This window comes from Limanda limanda, chromosome 6 (genome assembly GCF_963576545.1).
Source record: "Limanda limanda chromosome 6, fLimLim1.1, whole genome shotgun sequence".
NCBI classification, from domain to species: domain Eukaryota; kingdom Metazoa; phylum Chordata; class Actinopteri; order Pleuronectiformes; family Pleuronectidae; genus Limanda; species Limanda limanda.
The window spans coordinates 25,255,523-25,278,867 of NC_083641.1; the positions used below are offsets into that span (position 1 = coordinate 25,255,523).

The 23,345-nt window shown below is 40.8% G+C and overlaps 2 protein-coding genes across 2 annotated transcripts in view; one reads left to right on the forward strand and one right to left on the reverse strand.

Moving 5' to 3' along the window:
* Window positions 1–1,567: 1,567 nt before the first annotated feature.
* rcbtb2 (regulator of chromosome condensation (RCC1) and BTB (POZ) domain containing protein 2) lies at window positions 1,568–13,320 on the reverse strand. The gene is made up of 12 exons (XM_061073020.1): window positions 13,081–13,320; window positions 11,138–11,272; window positions 10,284–10,434; window positions 7,823–7,989; window positions 7,587–7,745; window positions 6,762–6,869; window positions 6,504–6,646; window positions 6,142–6,332; window positions 5,035–5,161; window positions 3,496–3,635; window positions 3,260–3,390; window positions 1,568–3,143 (listed from the first exon to the last, which is right to left on the reverse strand). The coding sequence occupies exons 2-12, from the start codon at window positions 11,261–11,263 to the stop codon at window positions 3,003–3,005; spliced, it is 1,584 nt and encodes a 527-aa protein (XP_060929003.1). The 5' UTR covers window positions 11,264–11,272; window positions 13,081–13,320; the 3' UTR covers window positions 1,568–3,002.
* A 3,738-nt stretch (window positions 13,321–17,058) lies between these two features.
* Window positions 17,059–23,345, forward strand: part of fndc3a (fibronectin type III domain containing 3A) — a 46,047-nt gene continuing 39,760 nt past the window's right edge. The window contains exons 1-2 of the mRNA XM_061072687.1: window positions 17,059–17,480; window positions 21,199–21,342. Coding sequence (XP_060928670.1) covers window positions 21,232–21,342 — 111 coding nt within the window. The 5' untranslated portion in view covers window positions 17,059–17,480; window positions 21,199–21,231. The remainder of the gene's footprint in view (window positions 17,481–21,198; window positions 21,343–23,345) is intronic.

Here is a 23,345-nt window from a genome sequence, read left to right on the forward strand (position 1 = left end):
GCATTAACATGCAGTCGAGTGCTGAGTTCATCTTACAGCGAGGGCATTACTAACAGGAGGCAGGTGTGAAAACCACAAACGTGTGCTCTGCAGGAGTTCAGCTCAGGGATGCACGAGTATGAAAACAAATTCAAGTGCTACACACTCTAGGTCAGGGGTTCCCAGGGTTCCTTGAGGGGTTGCAGGGGGTCCCCGGAAAAGGAGGAACCTATATTTTCACTATATTTCCATTCATATCTGGCACACTGACTATTTTGGTGCTGAATTTCATACACAAGAAAAAATAAAGTGTGTCAAATGTGGTCTAGTCAGTAAAAGGATCCTTGTGGTGCAAAAGTTTGAAAACCAGAGCTCCAAGTTACCCTTGATGTTACAACAAAACAAACATGACCATATTCCCACAGATGAATTACTTATCTGGAATACTATCGTGATAAATTCCACAGTAATTTTTGCTAAGATAAATCAATATGATGAAATCCTTTAGTTAGATTGAAGCCCAGCTGCATGAGACAGAGCCGATCACAATCAAGCAGCAAGTATCTCCGGATTTCTTGAGCTGAACAGACACTTGCAGGAAACTAACTCTGGATTCAAACTTGATTGAACAGGAACTTAAAACCTCAAGAATTGTTAATAACAAAACCAAAAAATACTTGGCAATCAATCCCATTAAAGATCATTTGGTACAGAAGATACAAATACAATTAAAATGTAAATGAAAATAAAATCAAAATATGCTAAAATAGAGACTATTTATTGAGCTCTGTGGCTAAGAAAAGGTAAATCGGTAAACGTAAATTCTACCTGTATGTTCAAGGTCTTATCTGGAAATATTTTGCATATTAGACAATGAATAAAAAAAAAGAAACTAACAGCAGAGTACATCTGCCAACTGCCAACAATCCATCATAAGGCATCAAAGTGGTGGGAAATGCCTCTGGGTTTATATCACTGGCATCTAAAAGGATATGGGAAGAAGACACATGGGCTATAAATTTGATGGAGAGACATGGGAGAGGAATCCTTTCCAACAACGAACAGATCAAGAAAAGCCAGAGGCAGTTTTATTCTAAATAAACTACTCACACATTTAACTCCAATAAGACTCAATGAAAGTGAGACTAATCACACATGTTGTTGATGTTGTAAATGTGACGCAGAAGAATGAACGTACATAGATGTCTTTATGGAGCAATAGATAGATTACTTTATTCATCCCCGAAGGGAAATTAAGAAATGCATTGATGGATGGTTTTAATAAGGACTTAACAAAGATGTTCCAAAAGTCCAAAAGTTTGTTATTTGTAACCAAGTAACAAACTTCATGAGTTAAAGTCTGTTATTTTTAACGAGTTTTAGTAAACCCAGATTTTAAAATCTGACTTTACGCTCTGTCTGGATTAGATATGCAATCCGTAAAAATACTTATCACAGTTTGCGTTTCGTTAACAAAATATTTTTCTACCAGGATATATTTTCTTCACCAGTTATAAAGTGTGTAAACATTCAGGTCGAGCTCAGGATTCAATAAACAGACCAATAAAAAAATAACACATACGTCACATTATTCAGTTTTTCATTTTATTGCCTTTTAGACCGTCACATGTTGAAGTTAGTGCCGCTGGCAGCAGTTTACAGAATGATTCATACAAAATGACAGAGTAGGCTTTTTATAATTTTTTTTACAAATTATCAAAATATTCCAAATAAAAAATAATAATAGTTTGCTTGTTGGAGAAAGAGCATTTTGTTACAATATTTAGACACATTTAGGAATTGAATATGGAATTATGTGGTAACTACATACCTGGTATATACTGGGCTATATTCAACACTGTCACAGTTGGCATTTAAAATAAGCTAATTTCCACAAAGTGCTACCAGGCGACTGATATTAAGAAACCCCTCGTAAAAAGAAGCAGAAGTTTGCTGCTAAAATATTAAAGATATAAAAAAAAAAGAGAACAATGCCAACCAAACTTCCGTAAACAAACCAAATAGCGTAAATCAGTTGCATCTACGGTGTTGCATCATCGACAGGCTACACAATAACGCTTGTGTAAGTCAACACAGTTTCCAGCTGCACACAAAGGGTTAATCTGAAAACGAGTAAACGCGCAGTAGGACGTCCTTATCTCCGGTGAAGTGTAACCGACCACACCTTCCTCTATCGGTCTTCTGACGGTCGCCAGAGCAAACAGTGCAAATGTCAATACGTTAATCAAACTGTAACCAAAAGTTCGGATAGCAAAAACTACGATACAAAACAACGTGGCGAAATTTAACAGTGACTTACACAAGAAACGGGTTTTTGTTGATCTGATGCAAATTATGATTTTTCAGGAAAAAAAAACAAAAAAAACAAGTTGCAGTTTGTGAAACAGAACAGCAGCTTGTTTCCCTCCTCGTTAAAATCTACTCCTCAATCTGGAAAAAAGGCTTCAAAGAAAAGCAGCACAATGCGAGAGGTCAAGTCCTGGCTGACGCGTTTGATTCCGATCACTTCCTGTCGCTACTGATCACACATTGCGTGCACTTAACTACCTATTGATCGTTCGCTTTACTTCCTGATGCAGGGCTGTGATCTACCAAACAACAAACCTTGGGTGTTGCACAGATTGATGCAGTGACTTCACGCGTCCTGTCTGAGCTGCTCAACGAAGCACCACATCAGGCTGGTGACAAGTTAGATCAAAACAAATCAGATACTGAATCAGCCGAGCGTTTAGTCAATAACACAAAGGGGACAGAAGGACGACCACGCTGTCGGCTCTGAGGTGAGTGTTTACCCAGCGAGCGGCCGCTGTGTGTGGCCGAGGTGAGGCCAGTCACACAGAAGCATCAGCTAGAGGGGGAAACCTTAAACCCTTTGCCCCTCCAGTGTTTACACCCCCGGCCACAAGGCTTTGAAGCACTGATCGGCCTCCTGTTTACTTTGGTCTGGAGTCGACCCTCCGGACCCGGGCGAGCTTCCACTAGTCACTACAGGGGCGGTCTAGTCAGTTTTTGAAGGCCCCGTAGCGGCTGGCTTTGCTAATGAAGTTCTTGAGCAGGTCGTGGTCCATGTCCACAAAGGCCTGGGTCTGCGTGACAGCTGTGAGGTGGTTGACGCAAAACTTGAAGCAGAACTCCTCCAGGTCCTAAAAATGAAGAGGGCCGTCTTGTCAATGCTGAGGGGTATTACCGACTAGCTACTGTGAAGGCAAGGCACCCACCACCATGGTGTCTGACTGTGTGTCAGTGGCTATGAGCTTACCCGCGCCTCATACTTGACAGCAGCAGAGAGCAGGGTGACGGCGTTCTCCTCGGCGATGCCCCTCTTGATGGTTTCCTGGCACAGCCTCTTCAGCCTGGCCTCTCGGTAGAATGAAGCCAGGTCCAGCAGCCCTGGGAAAACACCACGCGACACACAAGTGAGTGTATTCAAGACTTATGCACTGACTCCATTCCTGGTGCTCTCAGAGCGACTGGGATTGAGCTCAGGCGCCTTACCAATAGCATCCTCTGGTGGCAGGTTGATAGTGTCTGTGTAGAGGTACTCCAGAAAGGCTCTGTACACCAGGTAGGAGAACTGGTGGATTTCTATGGAGTCCTCGTCGGTCTCATTCAGCAGTGACCGGAAATGCTCACACCTACAGCGGGAAGGAAAGCAGACATAATAAAAGCATGCAGACACAATATGAGGAGGTCATCAATAACAATTACACACGATGCATGTTTTACAGTTCTGCTACTTGTAGTTTACCACTTTAAGGGAAACAAATGTGTGAGACTTGTTCAGATTGATTGGGTTTAAATGCTTAATTAGTTTATATACTGTTCGGATAGAGGATGATCAAAAGTGAAATAGCCAAAAATGGTGGTTACTTAAGCTATTTGCAGACATGAACCCTGGAAAATGTCCAGAAAATGTGGTCTAGATGTTCTAGTGTTTGTCTTTCACATATGAAGCAGGCGGCTGGAGATAATCGGGTCAGTGTTGGGGTGAGAGTAGGGGGGGAGGGGGGGTAGAGCAGCAAGAGGAAGTCCATAATGTACAAATTCCACTTAAAAAATCATGTAGAGTATTTATATTTACAGCATTAAAACACCAGCATCAGCCCTTATCACCCAAAGCTCTTGAATCTCGTGGTCGGCTCCACTTCTCTATCCTGTTTTTGTGATTTCTGATGACGTCTACTTGCTCAAACTGCTATGATATTTAAAGTTTTCCTTCTCAGGACATGGTTGAATAAACCAATAAGTGCATCTCAAACATATCATGTGATTTAGCATGAGCAGGGTTGTTTTTTTCCCCCCACTGCTGCATATTCGTGTGATCATGTGCACCGTGGTTGATGTCGCAGACAGCCTGACTCCTTCCTACTGACGGTGCAAAAGAGCAAGCGCCTGGAATGCAGATACTTTGTGTCCAAGTGTGGTTATAAAAAGAAAAATGGGAAACAATAGGTCTGTCTTCGCTTCCCTGTGACATTAACAGGAAAGACAAGGACACGCTGTTCGACAGACGGCAACACAGGACAAGTCGGTTTATGGTGTGTATGGATATGTAGGGTAAATTCTTTAGCAAAATATTCATGATGCTTCTATAGGTCACTCAAGTTTTTTTAACATCAAAATTGGTTTCCATTACCCTGAACCCCCCCCAGCCACAGTGTGTTCTATACAGAGCACCTTCATCACTCATGACCACACGCAACCGCTGAAAGGGATAAATGCGCTCATGTGACCAGAATGGAAAACACAGTCACGCAGAGATGAGCAGCACATCATCATAGACACAGTTTCTAATCCTATATAAGGATCATTATCTGCATACAGGGGTTTTGTGTGGTAATTCTGTGTGGGTGGGTAAAATTCCAAAAACCAGAGACACAATAGCTACTCTAAAAGTTCATCTGATTGTATGTGTTGTTTGGGGACATTTTGCTAGACCTTCATTTTTAAACATTGCGATTTGATCACAAAAAAACAAAAAGCACTGGTTCAACATTTTCCCTTGTGACTCGACAGGGTGTTTGGTTTCTGTACCTGATTTTCAACAGAGCTTTGTGAACATGGATACTCTTCCCATCAACCAAGAACTTCATGTCTGAAATCTCCGGGCTGTCAAACTCCTTCTTCAGAGACTGAGCCACAGTCAGGTAGTCGTCACCATCTGACAAAAACAAAGAAAACAAGTTTTGTTTAGTTTTTTAAAAGGAGGAAAAGAAACCATCGCTTTATTGTGAGTTACGTCTTTTTTTGCAGGCCTGTAACAACTGGTGCACTTCTCTTTACATATATAGCATCGATGCTGAATTGATGAAAAGATAAGACTCTCTAGTAGATATTTTGAAAAGGAAATTGAAGGTAATCATCAAATCTAAATCGCCCCTTGTTCCTCTAACACTTTACACATTTGAAACCTGCTATAGAAAACTATAGCAGGTAAGAGAGTGCTGGTGGTTTCAGTGGCTTGTTTGATAAACAGATTTTTCTGGAGCATGTCAAAAATAAACACCTCAAAGTGGCCTGTACAGTCACGTTGAGAAGAGATCAATCACTACCATGGATTGTTTGAAGTGGGGAGGAAACATATTTTCCTGTTTCGTTTCAGGAAATTCTAACTATAACATGTGGCCATAAGAAGGGATGATGACCTTAGAACAACAATGTGATCAGCCCCATTAAAGATCATTTGGCAAGAAGACACAAATACAATTAAAATGTAAATGAAAAAAAATATATAAATGCTAAAATAGCGACTATTTATTGAGCTCTGTGGCTGAGAAAAGGTAAATCGGTAAACCTACTTTCATTGAGGGGAAAATTCTACCTGTATGTTCAAGGTCTTATCTGGATATATTTGGAATATTAGATAATGAATAAAGAAAAAGAAACTAACAGTAGAATACATCTGCCAACTGCCAACAATCCGTCATAAGGCATCAAAGTGCCTTATGGATTGTTTGAAGTGGGGAGGAAACATATTTTCCTGTTTCGTTCCAGGAAATTCTAACTATAACATGTGGCCATAAGAAGGGATGATTACCTTTGAACAAACAAAGTATAATACTAAAGAAAAACCTCCATTACTGAGGATGTCTGAGTTCTGGGGCTCTTTAGTTTTCCTTTATATTCCTACCCGACACTTACCTACTGAGAGGAGATGCCACGTGACAGCCGGTGTGGCAAAGCACGCGAACACGTCGTCCGTGCCGCTGAAGTGGGTGACGTGAGGACTGGCCACAGCTTGACCTCTGCACTGACCCCACATCAGGACCTGCCCACTCTGGGTCTTGGCAGCTGACGTGTGGCTGGTGTGACACGCAGCCACCTCCACCATCCTAGTGACAACCATAGAATTCAAACTCTGAAGTGCTGCTCAGGTTTATCATGCAGACTGTGTGTTGACATATGTCCTGAAGGACGTTGTCATGTAGCCCTTGGTGACGTGTTATTATGGCAGGAAGGTGGCAGTGCTATTTTTAGGCTGGGGATAAAAACAAAACACTTACCTGTCCTTGTCTGTGTTTATTTGAGTGGGAAGAGCTTGGTTACTCTTATTGCCGGTTCCCAGCTGCCCGTACGAGTTGGCCCCCCAGGCGTAAACCAACCCCTCATCTGTAAGAGCCAATGTATGTGCATATCCACAGGCAACCTGCACATAGGGAGAGAGAGAAATTACTGTGAATGTTAACTCAGATAAATAGTCTAAAATAGAAAGACATATATAGAAAGAATTATTATAATGAAGCTCTGTTCTTGATTCTTACCTGGACTATGTTGACACCCTGAAGAGCAGCGATCCGGCACGGCGTCTGCTGATTTCCATTGTTGCCCAAACCGAGCTGCCCATTGCAGTTGTAGCCCCAACCATAGATCTACAAACGGGACAAATTCAGATCAATGCACACACTATGTCGAAGCATTGTTACCTACGCCGAGGAGGTTTTCAACCCTGTCCATTGGCTTGTTTTCAGCAGGAATAAGTGAAAACGACTTAACAGAAACTTGGTGGAAAGATGGGACATGGGCCAGGAAAGAAACCATAATACTTTAGGATAGATCAGAATAAAATCTATTTAGGGGGTTGATATCTATGGGTGTATAATATGGTGCAGCTTGATTAAATGTAATGAGACTGTTGGGCCATGGTGGAAGTCTGCGCCCTACTGAGCGCAGTTCTAGTTCAGTGCAGAGTTTAAATACATAATTTACATTTTCTCTCAACCTTTCTCTTCACTTTCTTTTGGTGGATATATCTGAATATGGTTTGTCCTGGAATAGTGCGTCTGAAATGTCCCTATTTGCAAGAAACTCATTTCACTGTAAACTATGACGAAAAGTGTCTTCATGCATGAATGAGAGCATTAAATCGGACGAAATTAATCCATATCTTTCATAAAACGATGAGCCAGGCCTCTAATGTACAAACTGCTAAGCTCATGATTATCTTATGCTAAGCTGCAATAAACATTTTTATTGGCCAACCACTTAAAAAAATAGTTACGAGTTTCTGACTGCCACAAAATTGACTTGCTGAGAGCAGTGATTCACTTATTCGTGTTAAACATCTGCAGACTGATGTGACACATTACCTCTCCGTTGTCCAGAACAGCCATGGAGCAGAGCTGCCCGCAGGCTACGTTAACCACCACTTTGTTCTGCAGGCAGCTGCTGACCCTCCGTGGTGTCGGCTGGTTGGCGGTGGAGCCCGAACCCACTTGGCCCGAGTTGTTGTAACCCCATGCATAGACCTGAACACGGAGATAAATGTTGTCACAGTCCAGAAAAACACAGAGATTAAGCAGAAAGAAAAGTGAGGATAAATCACCTCTCCATCAGTGGTTCGGGCAATGGTGTGGTGGGAGCCACAGGCCACCTCGGTCACCCTCTTGCTCAGGAGGTTGGTGGACACCAGGGCAGGGGTCAGGCCATGGTTGGTGGTCCCATTGCCAAGTTGGCTGTAGCCATTGTGGCCCCAGGCAAACACCTCTCCATCTACACAGCAGCAGGCAATATAAAATATTAACCACTGTGACAACATGCACAGATAAGAACCAGTCGACTTCACATAGATTACAGCAAAGATTACAAGAGATCTACATTTTCTTTAATTGGCATTTATGAAACTTAAATGTACTTGCAGAAAGAATATATCAGAAAATATATAACATTATGTCCAATGTGACGTACTACACTGATGAGGAGTTGGTTAAAAATAAAACGCACTTCATAGCCCAGTGGCAGGACCGGGACAAGTAAATAAAACAGGCCCCTAACTGGTTTATCATGGGAATGAATCTGCTCACAGCCGCAGGAAAAGAATCCAGATGGCCACTAATTATGTCCAGCTACCTCCAAACCTTCGATAAGAGGCTTAATGGATGAACAAACCCATAACAACTTCATCCCATCTACGAACACGGTGGACTCTGAAGCTAAAACAGAAGGAACAATAGTGAAGTATCTATGACGTCAGTGGAAGAAGTGAACGGGCGATTGAACACCTTAGCGTGTGGCTCTGAATTCCACCGAGCTTCCTCTCATTAGGGTTAAACATTAAGTCTGGACGGTTACAGCTGCCCCTATCATCACTAATCAAAGAGTCCAAGGTGGCAAAGTGCTGGTTTCAGATGATAGACAGAGACAGCAATCACGGAAATGCCGGACGTGTCACCACAAGTTCAGGACACAAGTGGACAGCTCAGTCACACAGTGGCACTGGCAGACAACAGGCTGAGGTTGAAGGGCTTTGTCACGAACAGACAGACAGACAAGGAGTTAGACCCACCCACTTCCAGCAAAAGGGAGACAGAAGACTGAAGGCAGAGGAAAGATCTGATCCAAGCCGAGGTCCGACACCTGGAGGACCGAGAGGGTTACGGTAAAAGGCCTGTGGAATGTGGAATGTGGATCACAAGAAATGTGAACCATGTGCGATCAAAGCAAAAGATGACGTGTCCTGAACTCTGGAGACTGGAGCACTTCCATATCGCTGTCCTGCTTTGATGGATGAGCTAAAGTCTTCCAACACTACAGTGGAATGAGAAGGATTCACCGTGCGAGTCATGTAGAAAGAGAAACACGTTGGCGCACATATTGACAAGGTTCAAGACTGTGCTTTGCCAGGGGGGGATACAGATGGCGACACGACAAAGTCCTCAGAGCGCTGGCTGACAACTCGGAGCAGGACAGATGGAAAAGAAAAACATAAGATACGTGAGACCGGTTCCATTCATGCAGTTCATTAGGAAGAGTAGACCAGCGAGAAGACAGAGGATTAAGAAACTGGGGGAAAAAAACTGCACTTTTCTGTGGTTGTTCAAACATACCTAAGGGCTGATATAGCCATATGGTCTGAGGAGGCAAGAGGGAGGGAAAAGGATGCAAAGAGAGGAAGTACAAGTACAAGGACCTGATACAACAATGCAGTGTATATAAGGGTGACAGCGCTGGCTATTTCCAGATGAATGCATAGGTTTCCACAAGTCTGTGTGGAGGGATCCTCACAGCTCTGGGAATAGCATGAAGGGAGAAGAAGATGTTGGTGAAGAGGGGCTGTGGAGAGAGGCTCTTATAGATCCTGCACAAGAGAAGCCCCATTTGTAAAGATACCGAAAGATAAAGTCACTTTGACACTCGCCATCAAGTAAATTTAGCAGTATGAATAACAATTGTAATTTATATCAGTAACAGCATATTGGCAATTGGAAATCTGGGAAACAAAAAGCTGTTGTTTATCTATAATATAGTGTTCCTGAATAAAAATCTGCCTTATATGATAGGAAAACACAGATTAAGCCATTAAGGATTTCAATAAATACATCACATCTACATTTTTATGGAAAACTGTGTTTATATAATATTTAGTTGCACCAGTGCCACTTGACGTGTCCAAGAAAAGTTGAATTGAGGGCAACTGGACTTGGTTTTAGATACTGAAGAAGATTCTTGATGAAGTGAAACATCTGCAACCAAGTCCAGTTGCCATCAAATGGCCGTTTCATTCCACATTACACTGAACAGTTAATTCCCGTGTACAGCCTGAACTTTTATATATATTTATCAAAATGTGTTGAAATAAATCATTAAATATTTTAATGTTAACATTTAAACTGTTTCTACAGGTTAAATAAAATAACCCTGACAGTTAAGAAACAGCAACATAATAAAATCTGACTTGATATGTCATCTTTGTCTCTGTGTGATGCTATTTCTCTGTGATGCCTTTCTTTTGCATTCTGAGAAAATTTGCCCTCTGGGGCAAATACAAGTCATGTGAACTGGATTACCTGCAGTAGCGATAGCCACATGTGGTCCGGTTCCATAGCTCAGGGACACAATTTTCTTTCCGCACAAGACATCAATCCTGCGCGGCTCAATAGTGCTTTGAAGATCTCCGAGCCCTAAACAGCCGCTGCAGTTGGTGCCCAGCGCAAAGACCTGCAAATACCAACAGACGTCACTGCTGAGATGCTTCTGATATTGATAAATTAAACGTGAATGTGACATTCAGGTGTTCACCGACACCGATACCCCCGGCACAAATTTGGTGAGTTGACACATTGGGAGGGGACTAGATAGCAAAGTAAACTGGTATGTGAATCAATTACAAATCACTATCAATTAATTGGTCTCGTCATCTTAATGGTCTGTTCAGTCTCTTTAATGTCAGGAAGGAGAGAAACATGTCCATCATACCGTCCCAGTGCCAGAGCCGAGATTTTTGTCAGTAATATCTTTCCAAATGACAAACTGATAAATGAAATAATGGGTTCAACCAACATTCATTTCTACACCACAATCATTTACTGTGAAGTATAAACTATTTGGACTAAGGGGAAAAACAAATGAGCAAGGGTGGAAAGATGAGGCACCTTCCCACAGGATAAAAATGGAGCTTGCTCAGGCATTAGGCCTATATGGCTAAAGATAGCCTCATTCTATCTGCTTATCCCTAGGCTTGGAACCGCATCTCGTATCAGCCGGTGAGAACCAGAGGGAACTGAGGCTATTTTCTAACCACCTGCACACAGAAAATAATCAAACGGGTATTTTAAAAAAGGATGTTAAGTCGATTCCTGCTAATTGTCTGAATGTAAACAAAAAGATTAAAAGGAAACCTGGCTTAGGGTCAGAGTGTTACCTCATCGTTACTGGTGACATATAGGGCTTCGTTGGCAGCGCTGCCAAACACACAGGCCTGCCGGATAAGCCGCAGTTCCTCGGGAGGAAGGAGAGCAAACACAGGCCACTTCCCCACGTCCAGCATGCTACTCGGCTGTGAAGGGAAGAGAAAACAAAGTTCAACAGATGCTAGTATGAGTCATAGAGAGAATTTGATTTAGAAAGTGTTAGAAGCTAGAAATGTGGAGAAAAGTCGTCATAGTGAGAAGACAAGAATTAAAATATACTGGAAAAGTTGGGTCGTCTGCTTAATTCTTTGAAGCATTGTACTTTGAGGTATTCTTTGAAAGAAGAATTAGTGATTTATGCTGGAAAGCGAAATGCTGAGTCACGGCCAAGCAGAAATATGCTGAAGTCGTTATATGTTAAAAGCCATTCCCACTCCAGTTAATAAATCCTTGACTGCATACAAATCATTCTTCTTTTTTAAATAATACAGTGATTACAATAAAGTCTGGCAAAATCAGACCGGAGGGAAGGTCAAAGTAGATTTGAATATAAAAGACAAGAAAGAAATTGGAAATTAAGTGCTGTCGAGGCTGCAGCAACAAGTCAAAACTCGGTAGGTAAATTATCCACTGGGTTTTTCCATATTTCAAAAAGGCACTCAGGGGCACAGACAGCCACTGGGCACAGAGTCCAGGTTCACAGACAGATTAACACATGCACCAGTGCTGACTGGGATAAACCCATTAAACTGTGTTGAAGGAGTTCTTTCCTCCACCACATCTGAAGCCTAATGCAATATTCCTGCCCAGAACAAAGATAGATAGATAGATAGATTACTTTATTCATCCCCGAAGGGAAATTAAGTCGTCATAGCAGCCGGTATATTTGAATACAATAAAATACAATACTATAGAATAAAATAAAAAATATTGGAGGTAGAAAGAATAAAAAACAGAAGCACAAGATAAAATAGGTAGATAAGGTGCAGTGGCAAGATGATGGTAATAGTACTGATGATATGATGCTAATGTTATTGTTAGACAGTATATAAAAATAGTACAGTATATATAGTATATAATATAACATAATATATATTTATATATGATAGTAATTATACCAATATAATAGCAGTATATAGTAATAATGGCAGCAACAGTATATATAATAATAGTAATAGTAATATAATAATTATAACATGTACACATGTATAAATATATGTATATAGACTTATGTATACAAAGAATATACAGAGAGTATGATATAATACATGATATATAGTAGAGGTATAAATATAAATATTTGACTATACAATAGATAATATAATATACTATGAGTGTAAGAATATGTAGACAGTAAACTCCTTTTGAATTCACAATCTGGCTGTTACCAACATATACATAAAGCTATTTGAAATATACTGTCTGTGTTTAATGGAGATGGTTTATCTGCTTGGCTCAGGTTCCCTTTTTCCAAAGATCAATATATGCTCATAAAAACCTGCTCGTCTCTTGGATCACAGCTGACTTCCTGCAGACTCAAGACTGTGAATGGAACTTTAAAATGGAAAAAGCCACAAAAGGGCCAAAACATATTAAAATAATATTATGCAGGAATTCTCTCAGTGATACTGAGCATCATAGCAAACGCAAGCCCATCGTTTCCTGCTCGGGTTGTGTCCCCGTTTAACCTGTAAACCCTGCAGTGGGTGCACCTTAACCGAGCCACTGACAGGAAGTTGCACTTAGCACGATAACCACAACGCTTCCAATAAGAAGGAGATGCACACATACAACAATATAGATGAGCTAGGCTGTGTTGTGTAGCTACATCAAGCTAACAGCACAACAAGTGAATGTGGCCGTGGCATTAACGATGAGAGCAGTTCAAAAACAACACAACGCTAATTAACGTCAAAGCTAATTAACGTGTTGTTGTTGTTTTAAGTGTCGTTACCTTTACAGATTCCTTTAGCGAGCGACTAGTGGGCGGCGTCGCTTCCTGCTCGACAGTGACGCTGACAAGTCGGAAGTCAACATATTTGGTGATTCAAGTTGCTGGTGGAATCGTGTCGGTTGTTGTCTCCTGTGTCACAAACTTCACGTCAGGGGTCCTGGTTGCTGCCTGGTGCTTTAGCATTAGCATTAGCATTTAGCCGCTACACCGCCACCGACTGAACAACAACCGCACCTCCTCACTTCCTGTAGCGAGCTGCTGCGTTCACGGACACTCGGAGATCGGAGTTTCTGATTAGTATTTCCTATCTGGCTTCATATTTACTGTATGGCTGATGTTTTCAAAGTGTGTGTGTGTGTGTAGTAGTAGTGTATGTATTACTATTTCTTATTACTATGGGGACTTGTATTTCTTGTGGGGATAAAAATAAAGGCCAAAAATCATTAGAAACGTTTAAAGTGAAGACATGTATTAGGTTAGAGTGAGGGTTAGGGTTAAATAAATAAATAAATAAATAAATAAATAAATAAATAAATAAATAAATAAATAAATAAATAAATAAATAAATAAATAAATAAATAAATAAATAAATAAATACATTTTATTTGTAAGGCACTCTTCATCCAAGAATCTCAGAGTGCCACAAGTACATAGTTAAAATCAAAGTCAAAGATTATGTTTGGGTTAGGATTAAGTTTAGGTAAAGGATAAGGTTAAGGTTAAGGTTAAAGTTAAGGTTAAGGTTAAGGTTAGGTAAAGAATGGGTTAAGGTTAGGATTAGGTTTAAACTAAGATTAGGTTTAGATAAAGTCAAGGTTACGTTTAGTTGAAGATAAGGATTACATTTAAGGTTAGGGTAGGGTAAGGCTAGAGTGGGTCTCCAGCAAATCAGTGAAAGTAACAATGTAAAGTCCCCTGAAGTTAGACTGTGAGTGTATGTGCGTTGCGTAATTATTTTTGTAAACTCTTTAGGAGTTTTTCCACTATCCCACTATCCTTGTTAGGACCAGTACTTCATAGCTTCAAAAGCTCAGTCGTAATGTGGCAAAATGTAATTTCTGAGGTCCTGGTTAAGGTTAGGGTTTAGGCCATAGGGGTTAAGGCATAAATTGGTCAGAGGTTAATTGGTTAAGGTTTTGGTCAGGTTGTCCACATTTACTAATGGTCAACGCAAAGTCCTTACAAGCATAGGTGTGCAAACTTGCCTCATCCTTTATTGTGCCATTATGGCAAAATCTGGCATATTAGTGCACACAGATTTAGTCACAGTGAAAACAACTGATGTTACAATAAAGGCCCAGGTCACAGGTGGTGGGTGTGGTCTAATCCATGAGAACTGCACAGATTTAATAATGATAAGAGGAAGACACGAGCACAAGGCCAGAAACCAGCTATCAATGGTCATAGACATTCACATTATATATTTTAAATGCGTTCTATTGAAGAAGAAAGTGTTTTACTCACTTTAGTGGCAGAGGCAATATTGAACTCCCCAATAGCGTCCAGCAGGGGGGGCAGTGGAGAGCAACACACAGGTACTTGTGTATTGCATTTGCATGAGATTTTTTAGAAAATAATTTTGAAAGCTAATATTTTACTTTGAAAATACCTTTTCATGTTTAAAGGCCTGATCTATAAATAACACTTTACATTGATAAAAAAACACCTATGCTTCAAAAACTGCTATATTATACACATCAAGTTAATTATTACCATGTACATTTAGATATCCCTCATATAATTTTGATAGTGACAGACATGTTATCACAGTCCTAAAAGATTCTTGAGAACTGGAATATTGTGGGAGTGGTTTTAGATTATTTGTTTCAGCTCAATAATATTTAAGGGAGGGACAGTTTACATATTAGTTCTTTGTTATTCAAGTCAAACAGGAAAGACAGTATAAATAACTGAACTATACAAACAGTATGCTGGGCCCACAATGTTTTATTTATATGGAACTTTTCATAGCTTATCAAAGAACATTGAGCTGCACTTCATGCTTAACCCTAACCCTACTGCTATAGAAATACAGTTTTTATTATGACATAATTGAATATATTTTTGACAATGACAGACATAAAGTCAAACTATCAAAAATATTCTTGAGACCTGAGACACTTTGAGGATTTAGGATTGTTTTTTTTAATTCAAAATATTTAAGACAATGACAGTTTACTATTGAGTTTTGCTGGATATATAAGCTCGTAGCCCCCTTGACCGTGGCGAGCTTGGAAACCACGTTCCAGCAAACCACTTTCAGATACTTCCCTGGGTGGCTTGTAGCTGCTGCCACATTGGACGGTAATGTTGAGGCCTCATCTGTGGCATAACAAGGTCGAATATGATCCTTCTGACATCCCTTGTGACGATGATACGTGCTAACACTGTACCGTATTCATAATTCAACAACCAGTCTGCTTGTGAAGGTTGTTCAGAGCGGCCTGCTGGTCACGCAGAAAAGCAATCAAGTATAAAGTGACTATATGCCATATTTGAGGGGCTCCTGGGATATATGGAATATAAAATAATCCCAGTTATGTTTTCGTTAGTGTGTTTCATTTAAATGGTAGGAATGTTTGTTTTCTTTACTAGAATGAGCTCTTTGTATTTAAATAATTTATATTTACATTAGGAGCGGATCCTTTCTACGGAGGCAGCCATGTGTTTTTACAGTCGTCCAAACTGTACAAACTAAACACCTTTCGAGGTTTTTATGACAACTGAAGGCCACAGGTTCTCTTTCATGTCTGGAAGGGGAGGCTGGAGTGAGAGGGATTCAGCTGCAACATGTATCTTCACCACTAGATGTCACTAAATCCCACACACTGGACCTTTAAGAAGACACGTTCCCTTAATATAAATCCCAACCTACTTATTTACAAAACTATGAAAGAAGATACTAATGAAATTTCAACAATAGTACAGAAACAAAATAACTGTCATAATGGAAGTGGTGATCTGAATATTTCAAAAATAACAGTCTTTACTTCAATCCATGTGGGAATTTCCTATGACCCTGTTAATAATATAAAGTAACAATGTAAAGTCCCCTGAAGTTAGACTGTGAGTGTGTGTGTGTGTGTGTGTGTGTGTGTGTGTGTGTGTGCATGTGCTGATTATTTTTGTAAACTCTTTAGGACTTTTTCCACTGTCACACTGACCTTGTTAGGACCAGAAGACTTAATAGTTTTCAAAACTCATGTGGCAAAATGTAATTGCTGAAGTCCTGGTTAAGGTTAGGCGTTAGGCATGAATTGGTCAGAGGTTAATTGTTTACAGTCATCATTGCTGCTAAAACCTTCATCTTGATGATGTTTGCTCTACTTGACATCTATTGCACTTGTGTCCGTCCTGTGAGACGGATCCTCCCATGTATCTCTCTGAGGTTTCTACGTATTTTTACCTGTTAAAGGGGTTTTTAGTAGTTTTTCCTTACTCTTGCTGAGGGTTAAGGACAGAGGATGTCTCACCATGTTAAAGCCCTATGAGACAAATTGTGATATGTGAATATGGGCTGTACAAATAAAATTTGATTGATTGATTAATTGGTTAAAGTCAGGTTGTCCCCATTTATTAATGGTCAACACAAAGTCCTTACATGCAGAGCTGTGCAAACTTGCCTAATCCTCCATTTCCTATGACCCTGTCCACACAGATCGACACTGATAGTGAAAATGTCACAGTTAAAGCAAATCAAAAAGGTTATTTTTTTTCTGGCCCCACCACACAGTGCACATACTCCTCCATGACCGACTCGACCCCACGAACCAACCACAGACACGTCAACCTTAACCTCTTCTTCAAAGGGGATGGAAACACAGGAAGTTTCACTATAAACCAACCGGATGTCGGTCACGTCTCCGCGATATTTACCGTAACTGAACCCACAAATGTTTATCTCTGCACTTTATCGCAGAATTTGGGACTCGTCATGATCTGCCGTCCCGCGCATGCGCACACGGCCCTGCTGCTTTGAGAGAGCCGATGGCGAAATTCCTGCCTTTTCTGCTTGGAGGAGCAGGGTTGCATGGAAAGTTGTCTCGATAAAAAGTGTCGATCAGGAGAAAGACATCGAGACTTTGCACCAGCTCGTCCTCGTTGTTGTGGCTGCAGCCGGCGATCGTCGAGGAGGAAGAGGAGCTCATCTTCATCTTGCTAACTATAAGCTGGGTAGCATTAGAGGAGGAGGAGAAGGAGGAGGAGGGGGCTAGCCCTAGCATGTCACAGCCCTAGCTGGTCGTGTGTTTATCTAGGTAGCCAGCTAGCTGTCCGTCCCAGGTGCTGCAGAGACAGTAGTCGGTCCCCGGAGCTCGCAGACGTGAAGACATTTTCTTTTTTTGGGGAGGGCGGAGGAAGAGGAATCATCCCCGTTCATCGGCGTGTGTGTCCGGGACAGGGTGAGTAACGTGAGCCGCTGGTTGTAATCATAAGTCTCCGGTGCTAGCGACGTGTTCACCGGGTTTCTAGGGCTAACAACTCGGGGAGCACACGTCAAATGCTGTGTTGTTACGTTTGTATTCCGCAGTTAGATAACAACCGAGAGCTTTTACATAACCCGGAGCAAACACACACACACACACACATACACACACACTCACCTGTAGCTAGAGTCAATAGTTGTCTTGGCTGCGAGCCTGGCTAACCTGGTTAGCTTCAATATGGCAAACAGGGAACACTGGGTTAGGGTGACTTGTATTCATATACTTAACAGTGAGACATGTTAAACATACGTGTCAGTCCTGCTAACGGTAATGCTAAGTAGCAGGGTTAGCTAAGTGGCTAACAACAAGTGTTAGCATATATATGGCAAATAGAGAACTCTTAATGTGAACATTAGCTTTTATTCCTATATTCAATAATGTGACATGTTAATCATACGTGTCAGTCCTGCTAACATTAATGCTAAGTAGCAGGGTTAGCTATGTGGCTAACAACAAGTTTAAGCATATGGACAGTAAGGAACACTTAATCTGAACATTGACTTTTATACCTAAATTCAATAAAGTGACATGTTAATCATACGTGTCAGTCCTGCTAACATTAATGCTAAGTAGCAAGGTTAGCTAAGGGTGCTAACAACAAGTGTTAACCTAAATATGGCAAATAAGGAACACTTAATCTGAACATTGACTTTTATACCTAAATTCAATAAAGTGACATGTTTAACATAAGTGTCAGACCTGCTAACAATAATGCTAAGTAGCAGGGTTAGCTTAGGGTGCTAACAACAAGTGTTAGCATGTATATAGCAAATAAGGAACTCTTATTCTGAACATTGGCTTTTATTCTTATATTCAATAATGTGACCTGTTAACACAAGTGTCTGACCTGCTAACAGTAATGCTAAGAAGCAGGGTTAGCTAAGTGGCTAACAACAAGTGTAAGCATATGGAAAATAAGGAACTCTTAATCTAAACATGGACATTTATTCTTATATTCAATAATGAGACATGTTAAACATATGTGTTAGTCCTGCTAACAGTAATGCTAAGTAACAGGGTTAGCTAAGGGTGCTAACAACAAGTGTTAGCACATATATATGGCAAATAAGGAACTCCTAATCTGAACATTGGCTTTTATTCTTATATTCAATAATGTTAAACACAAGTGTCACACCTGTTAACAGTGATGCTAGGTCAACATCAATGCCAAGTCACGTACATGCACTGAATGGAAAGCCAGCTGTTAAACTGGACACTGATGAGTGGAAAACATGTCTCCAGGTGTTTCAGCTTAACGTCCCCGTTCAAGTGTTGTTTGGAAATAAGATTAATCGGTATTAACTGACAACCAAACATTTCCCTCTCGAGTTTATTGCCAAGCAGGTTTTCACACAAAAGGTGTTTTTCTTTGTACACTCGAGTTCACGTAAGTTCCTCATCTTTTCTTTGGTCTAATGAGGAATAAGCAGAAGACGCAGTGGCCCGTGATACTAACCTTTCAGGGTGTTTTCCCTGGTATCACCAAAACTGCAACCGAGAAACGGCTGCTCTCTTAGCCACAGTCAAATACGGAATGAAATCGGACACTGCAACTGTTTCTATGTAGAAGTACTGTAACATAAACTTTATTTTTGTAGAGGAGGCGTAGGATTACATGTCATATTTTATTGTAGGTAACCTGGCACTCGTGCAGATCCACTGACAACCTCCAAGCATTCAATAACTGGAGTATAAGTTACCCATTCTCCCAGATCAAATCATATCATAGCTGAAATTAATGAATAATCTTAATTTTTTGTGTGAGAGTATCACTCCAGAGTAGGTTTTCTTTACTGTGCCAAAGGTGGTTGCTAGGGGGGGCAAATTGTAAGAAGGGAACCTCCTGTGATAAGTGACCCACCCTATAATGGGTGGGTCACTAATCACAGGAGGTTTTCTTCTTACAACTTGCTCCCTCCCTGACCCCATGGAGTTGTATTGGAAGTTAGTCCAGAGTAAACAACCTTAAGATATAACATGGATCAGTTTAAAATAGGCTGTGAGTACTAAACAAACTTATTACAGTCTGTCGGAGGCCGAATGGCCGCAGAAGAAGCCTGCCATCATCTGAAGCCTGCTGGTAATACTGGGCTAATCCCATAGCAGTCCTCCGCCGCAGCAATAGTTCCTCAAATCCAGTTCATTGACCAACGCACTGTAAACTGACTTTGTTGTCTAAGCTCAAGCAGGGGAGGGGCTAAAGCCAACAGATAAGCCAGATCACTGTCTACCGATGAGGCGCATGCGTGACATTGTAATTAGGTTCAAGGACACATGTTACATTTCCCTCACGCTGTTCTGTTGTTTTCTGGCAGAATTGTTGTTTGCCATGTGATCAAGCTTCAACTTTTTATCACAAGTGGTCTGTCCTCATTGTGGCCCTGTGTCTAACTGCATGGTTGTGTCTTATAAGGCACCTTATCTATTCTCTCTCCATACGCTGCAAGAGTTTGACTTGACATGAGCTTATGTATAATCCCTCTTGGTCTGCATTTGTTGATTGCTTGAATTCAATAGACCTAATACACCACAATGCTCAGCAGGATGTGAGTACACTGTTTGAGAATATTACTGTGATTTATTAAATGTTGTTAATAGAGTATCGTGTTTTACATCACCCCTGAGAGGAGTCATCTTCTGATATTTATTGATAAACTCTCCCTGAATGTTGTCGACAAGCTCATCCCATGTGTTTCCATTTGATTTTTATGGTTCTATATCGACTGTACAAGCTCCATGCAAACAAAGCATGCAACATGTACTGTTGACAAGACATTACAGGAGTGATGGACAACACAGACTATCACAAGGAGCACAGATGAGTTTCCAATCACTTATACCCTCCCTGTGGTCTGTGATCAGGCCTCTTTAGTTGAGATGGATCAGATGGTCTAACCTGGCTGCCACCAGTAAATATCTTTCAGAGTAAGCAATTGGGCTCCTTTGCCACAAAATGATCAGCAGCGGAAAAAGCAATTGATGTGTGTGAAGATTAATTTGGATGTGAATCAAATTCCCACTCAGTGTGATTCAGCTTGTCACTAGCTCCTTACTGGAAACAACAGCACAGTTAGAGACTATCTGCCTCATGCCTGATAGCAGATGTGTTCATCCTGTTTCCCAAACAGTCATATCCTAAAACTATTACATTCTTATTGAATTCAGGATGTTTCACTTGGTTTTAATATTAATAGAGAAATGCTTGCAGGCAGCAGGTTAAAAAAAAAATTGGATATTTTGTAGTGAGCAATGTAATATAATAATTTTGTATTCACTCGCAATATCCACATCCATCCCTTGAATCCATCCATCAAGCTCAAGACATTTTCATGTATTTTCAACATAAAACACGTCAGTAAATATCCCACTAGTTACATATATTTTACAGCTTTTATGTGTCTGCTAACAAGCGGTTAAGTGACACTACGAAGGTTGTCCGGGACATTAAATATAATCCCCGTAAACACACAAAAAATGTGAATATCTTAAGCTTAGAATCAAGGGAATCAAAAAGCCAACATACAAATCCCACTGGCATTTGTCAAAGGAACCAGTGTGCGGCTTACTTCCGGATTGGCGTGCAAAGTGCGTCATCCCTGCAGCACTCTATTGATTGCTGTGTCTTTTGTTACAGGAGAACCTCTTCAGTAGTGTGAATGAGGGAGGCATGGCAGACCACACCCCACCTCTGGAGTCCGGCCAGCTTCTCAGCTCTGAACTCCCAATGCTTCCTTCACCACCACCCCCAGCCATGGTCAACGGGGATGGCCCCCAGCAGGTACACTCAGACCTCTCCACCCTCACGTCTCTCTCTGCTATTAGTCACACTCACTGCATCAAAGTCTGTTTTGCCCAACTGGACTTCATAATCACAGTTGAGTGGTGCCTCTCTTATGTAGTCAGTTAATGGCATCAAGTGTGCTGTTGTTAAACTGTTGTGTTGCTCTCTGTGCAGCTGAGCCTACCATCTTGAAAACACAGTCATGATGGTGTGTGTCAGCTTTTCTGTGAGAAAATGTCAAATATTTGTACGTGTAAGTGTGTGAAAATGTACTGCTTTGCCTAAACAGAGATATTGATGGACAGCACTTGTGTACTTACTCAAGAAGTAACAGTAACACTAAAGGCAGCGACATAGTATATGGTTGGACCAGCACTAGCAGCGGCAGCAGCAGCAGGGAAACACTAAGTGGTATTCGGCCTGTTATGTGGAGCTGGGGTTATGTGTGTCAGGCAATAATAAATCCCAAAGGTGTCTGCAATCCTGCATGCAGAGTGGTATTAAAATAAAAAATTAACAATGATTTAAAGGGCGTCACTTATTCTGCAAGCAGGAGGTCCTGAGCTGAGGAGTCTTGACTACAAAAGCCTGTAATACAATGTGAATTTGACCTTTTAAAATTAACTAATTTATTGTGTATTTACCTCTTGCCTTGCTAAAAGTCCAAATAGATTACACTAAACTCCATCTTATTTAATGTCATAGTTGAAAAACTGTTCTCTGCTACATTTTCAGTGACAGCAGCGTGTAGTATCTACACCGCTTGTGAAACCTAAAAGCATTTGGTGGCTTGTTGATAGATGAGATGTGAAGATATGGTTCTTACTCAGTCAAGTAGTGAAACAACCCAAAATGGATTTGCTGTCCTGCCTTCAGTTTCTCATGAAACATATTTCACAAGCAACAGGTGCTTGATGGTTATGATGAACCACATCTCTCTCTCAGTTTTGATAGCAGCCTCTGCTGAATGGGTACAGGATATGGAGTGATAGTGCCCAGCGTCTCCTAACTATATCAGAGTGAGATTGAGTGGCCCTGACAAGCCTGGGTGATTTCCCTGTCATTTTGATGGTCATCAGTTCGATTTGCCTAAGTTTCCGTGACTTCCTGGGGGATAGCTTGAACCCACAGTGATATCTTTTCCGTCATTTCCTCAGCCTTGTGTCGTTTGTCCAGATAAGACCAGCTAATATTAGCACTGCCCTATAACAGGCCTTTCCAACCGTCATTTTTCCGCAGTGGAAAATCCCACATCTGAATCAGGCTTTGTTCACGTAGAGATCAAATATTCCTGGCTGTGTTGTTGTGTGAGGGTGTCGTTCTCATGGAATTCATTTACCTTACCACGTCCCGCAAAGGTTACCTGATTTTCCGAACATGTCCTGTGTCTGTGTTTACGCTGTTTTGTGAGAGCTAGAGGAATAAAATGTGGCTGTTGCTTCCTGGCTGACATCATTACCACCCTGCTGCTCAGACCAATTTGAGACACTGCATGTTCATGATCACTGAAACACACTGAAATGTGTTCCCATGAAGAAGAAAAACAAGTATCAAATAACACAGCAGTATCTATGTTTTATATTTTTTTTCGAGCTACTGCATGATGATTTTGTTTTTGCAGTCAGGGTGTTTGTGTCTCGGTCTTAGGCGTATGATTACTCACATGCAGAATCTTCAGCTGGATACAAAAACAATGTATTTTTACTGAGCTGAGATTTGATATCTATTGATTTAAATTTAAATTGAATGTACGAAGCTTGAATCTCAGTAGTTAGCTATTGATTAAGGATTAGAGATTTACCGATACTGAAAATGCTGGGTTGGGCATCAGTGAGTACACGATCTTATGTATTGTAATAAAGACTCCAGTATTGAGGGATAACACTAGTGTTGCACATTTTATAAATGATTTTGTGTTCTCTTTCACTTCTGGCTGTCAAACTAGATGATAAAAGTGGTTGCATAACATAGATTCTTTAAATTATGGCTTTATTACTTCT

Excerpts from the sequence above, each read along its gene's own strand:
- rcbtb2 (XM_061073020.1), bottom strand. The coding sequence starts at position 11,263 with ATGCTGGACGTGGGGAAGTGGCCTGTGTTTGCTCTCCTTCCTCCCGAG. Across the intron at positions 7,746-7,822 it reads CCCGAACCACTGATGGAGAG|GTCTATGCATGGGGTTACAA; the intron begins GTGATTTATCCT and ends CTCCGTGTTCAG. Across the intron at positions 6,647-6,761 it reads AGGGTGTCAACATAGTCCAG|GTTGCCTGTGGATATGCACA; the intron begins GTAAGAATCAAG and ends CCCTATGTGCAG.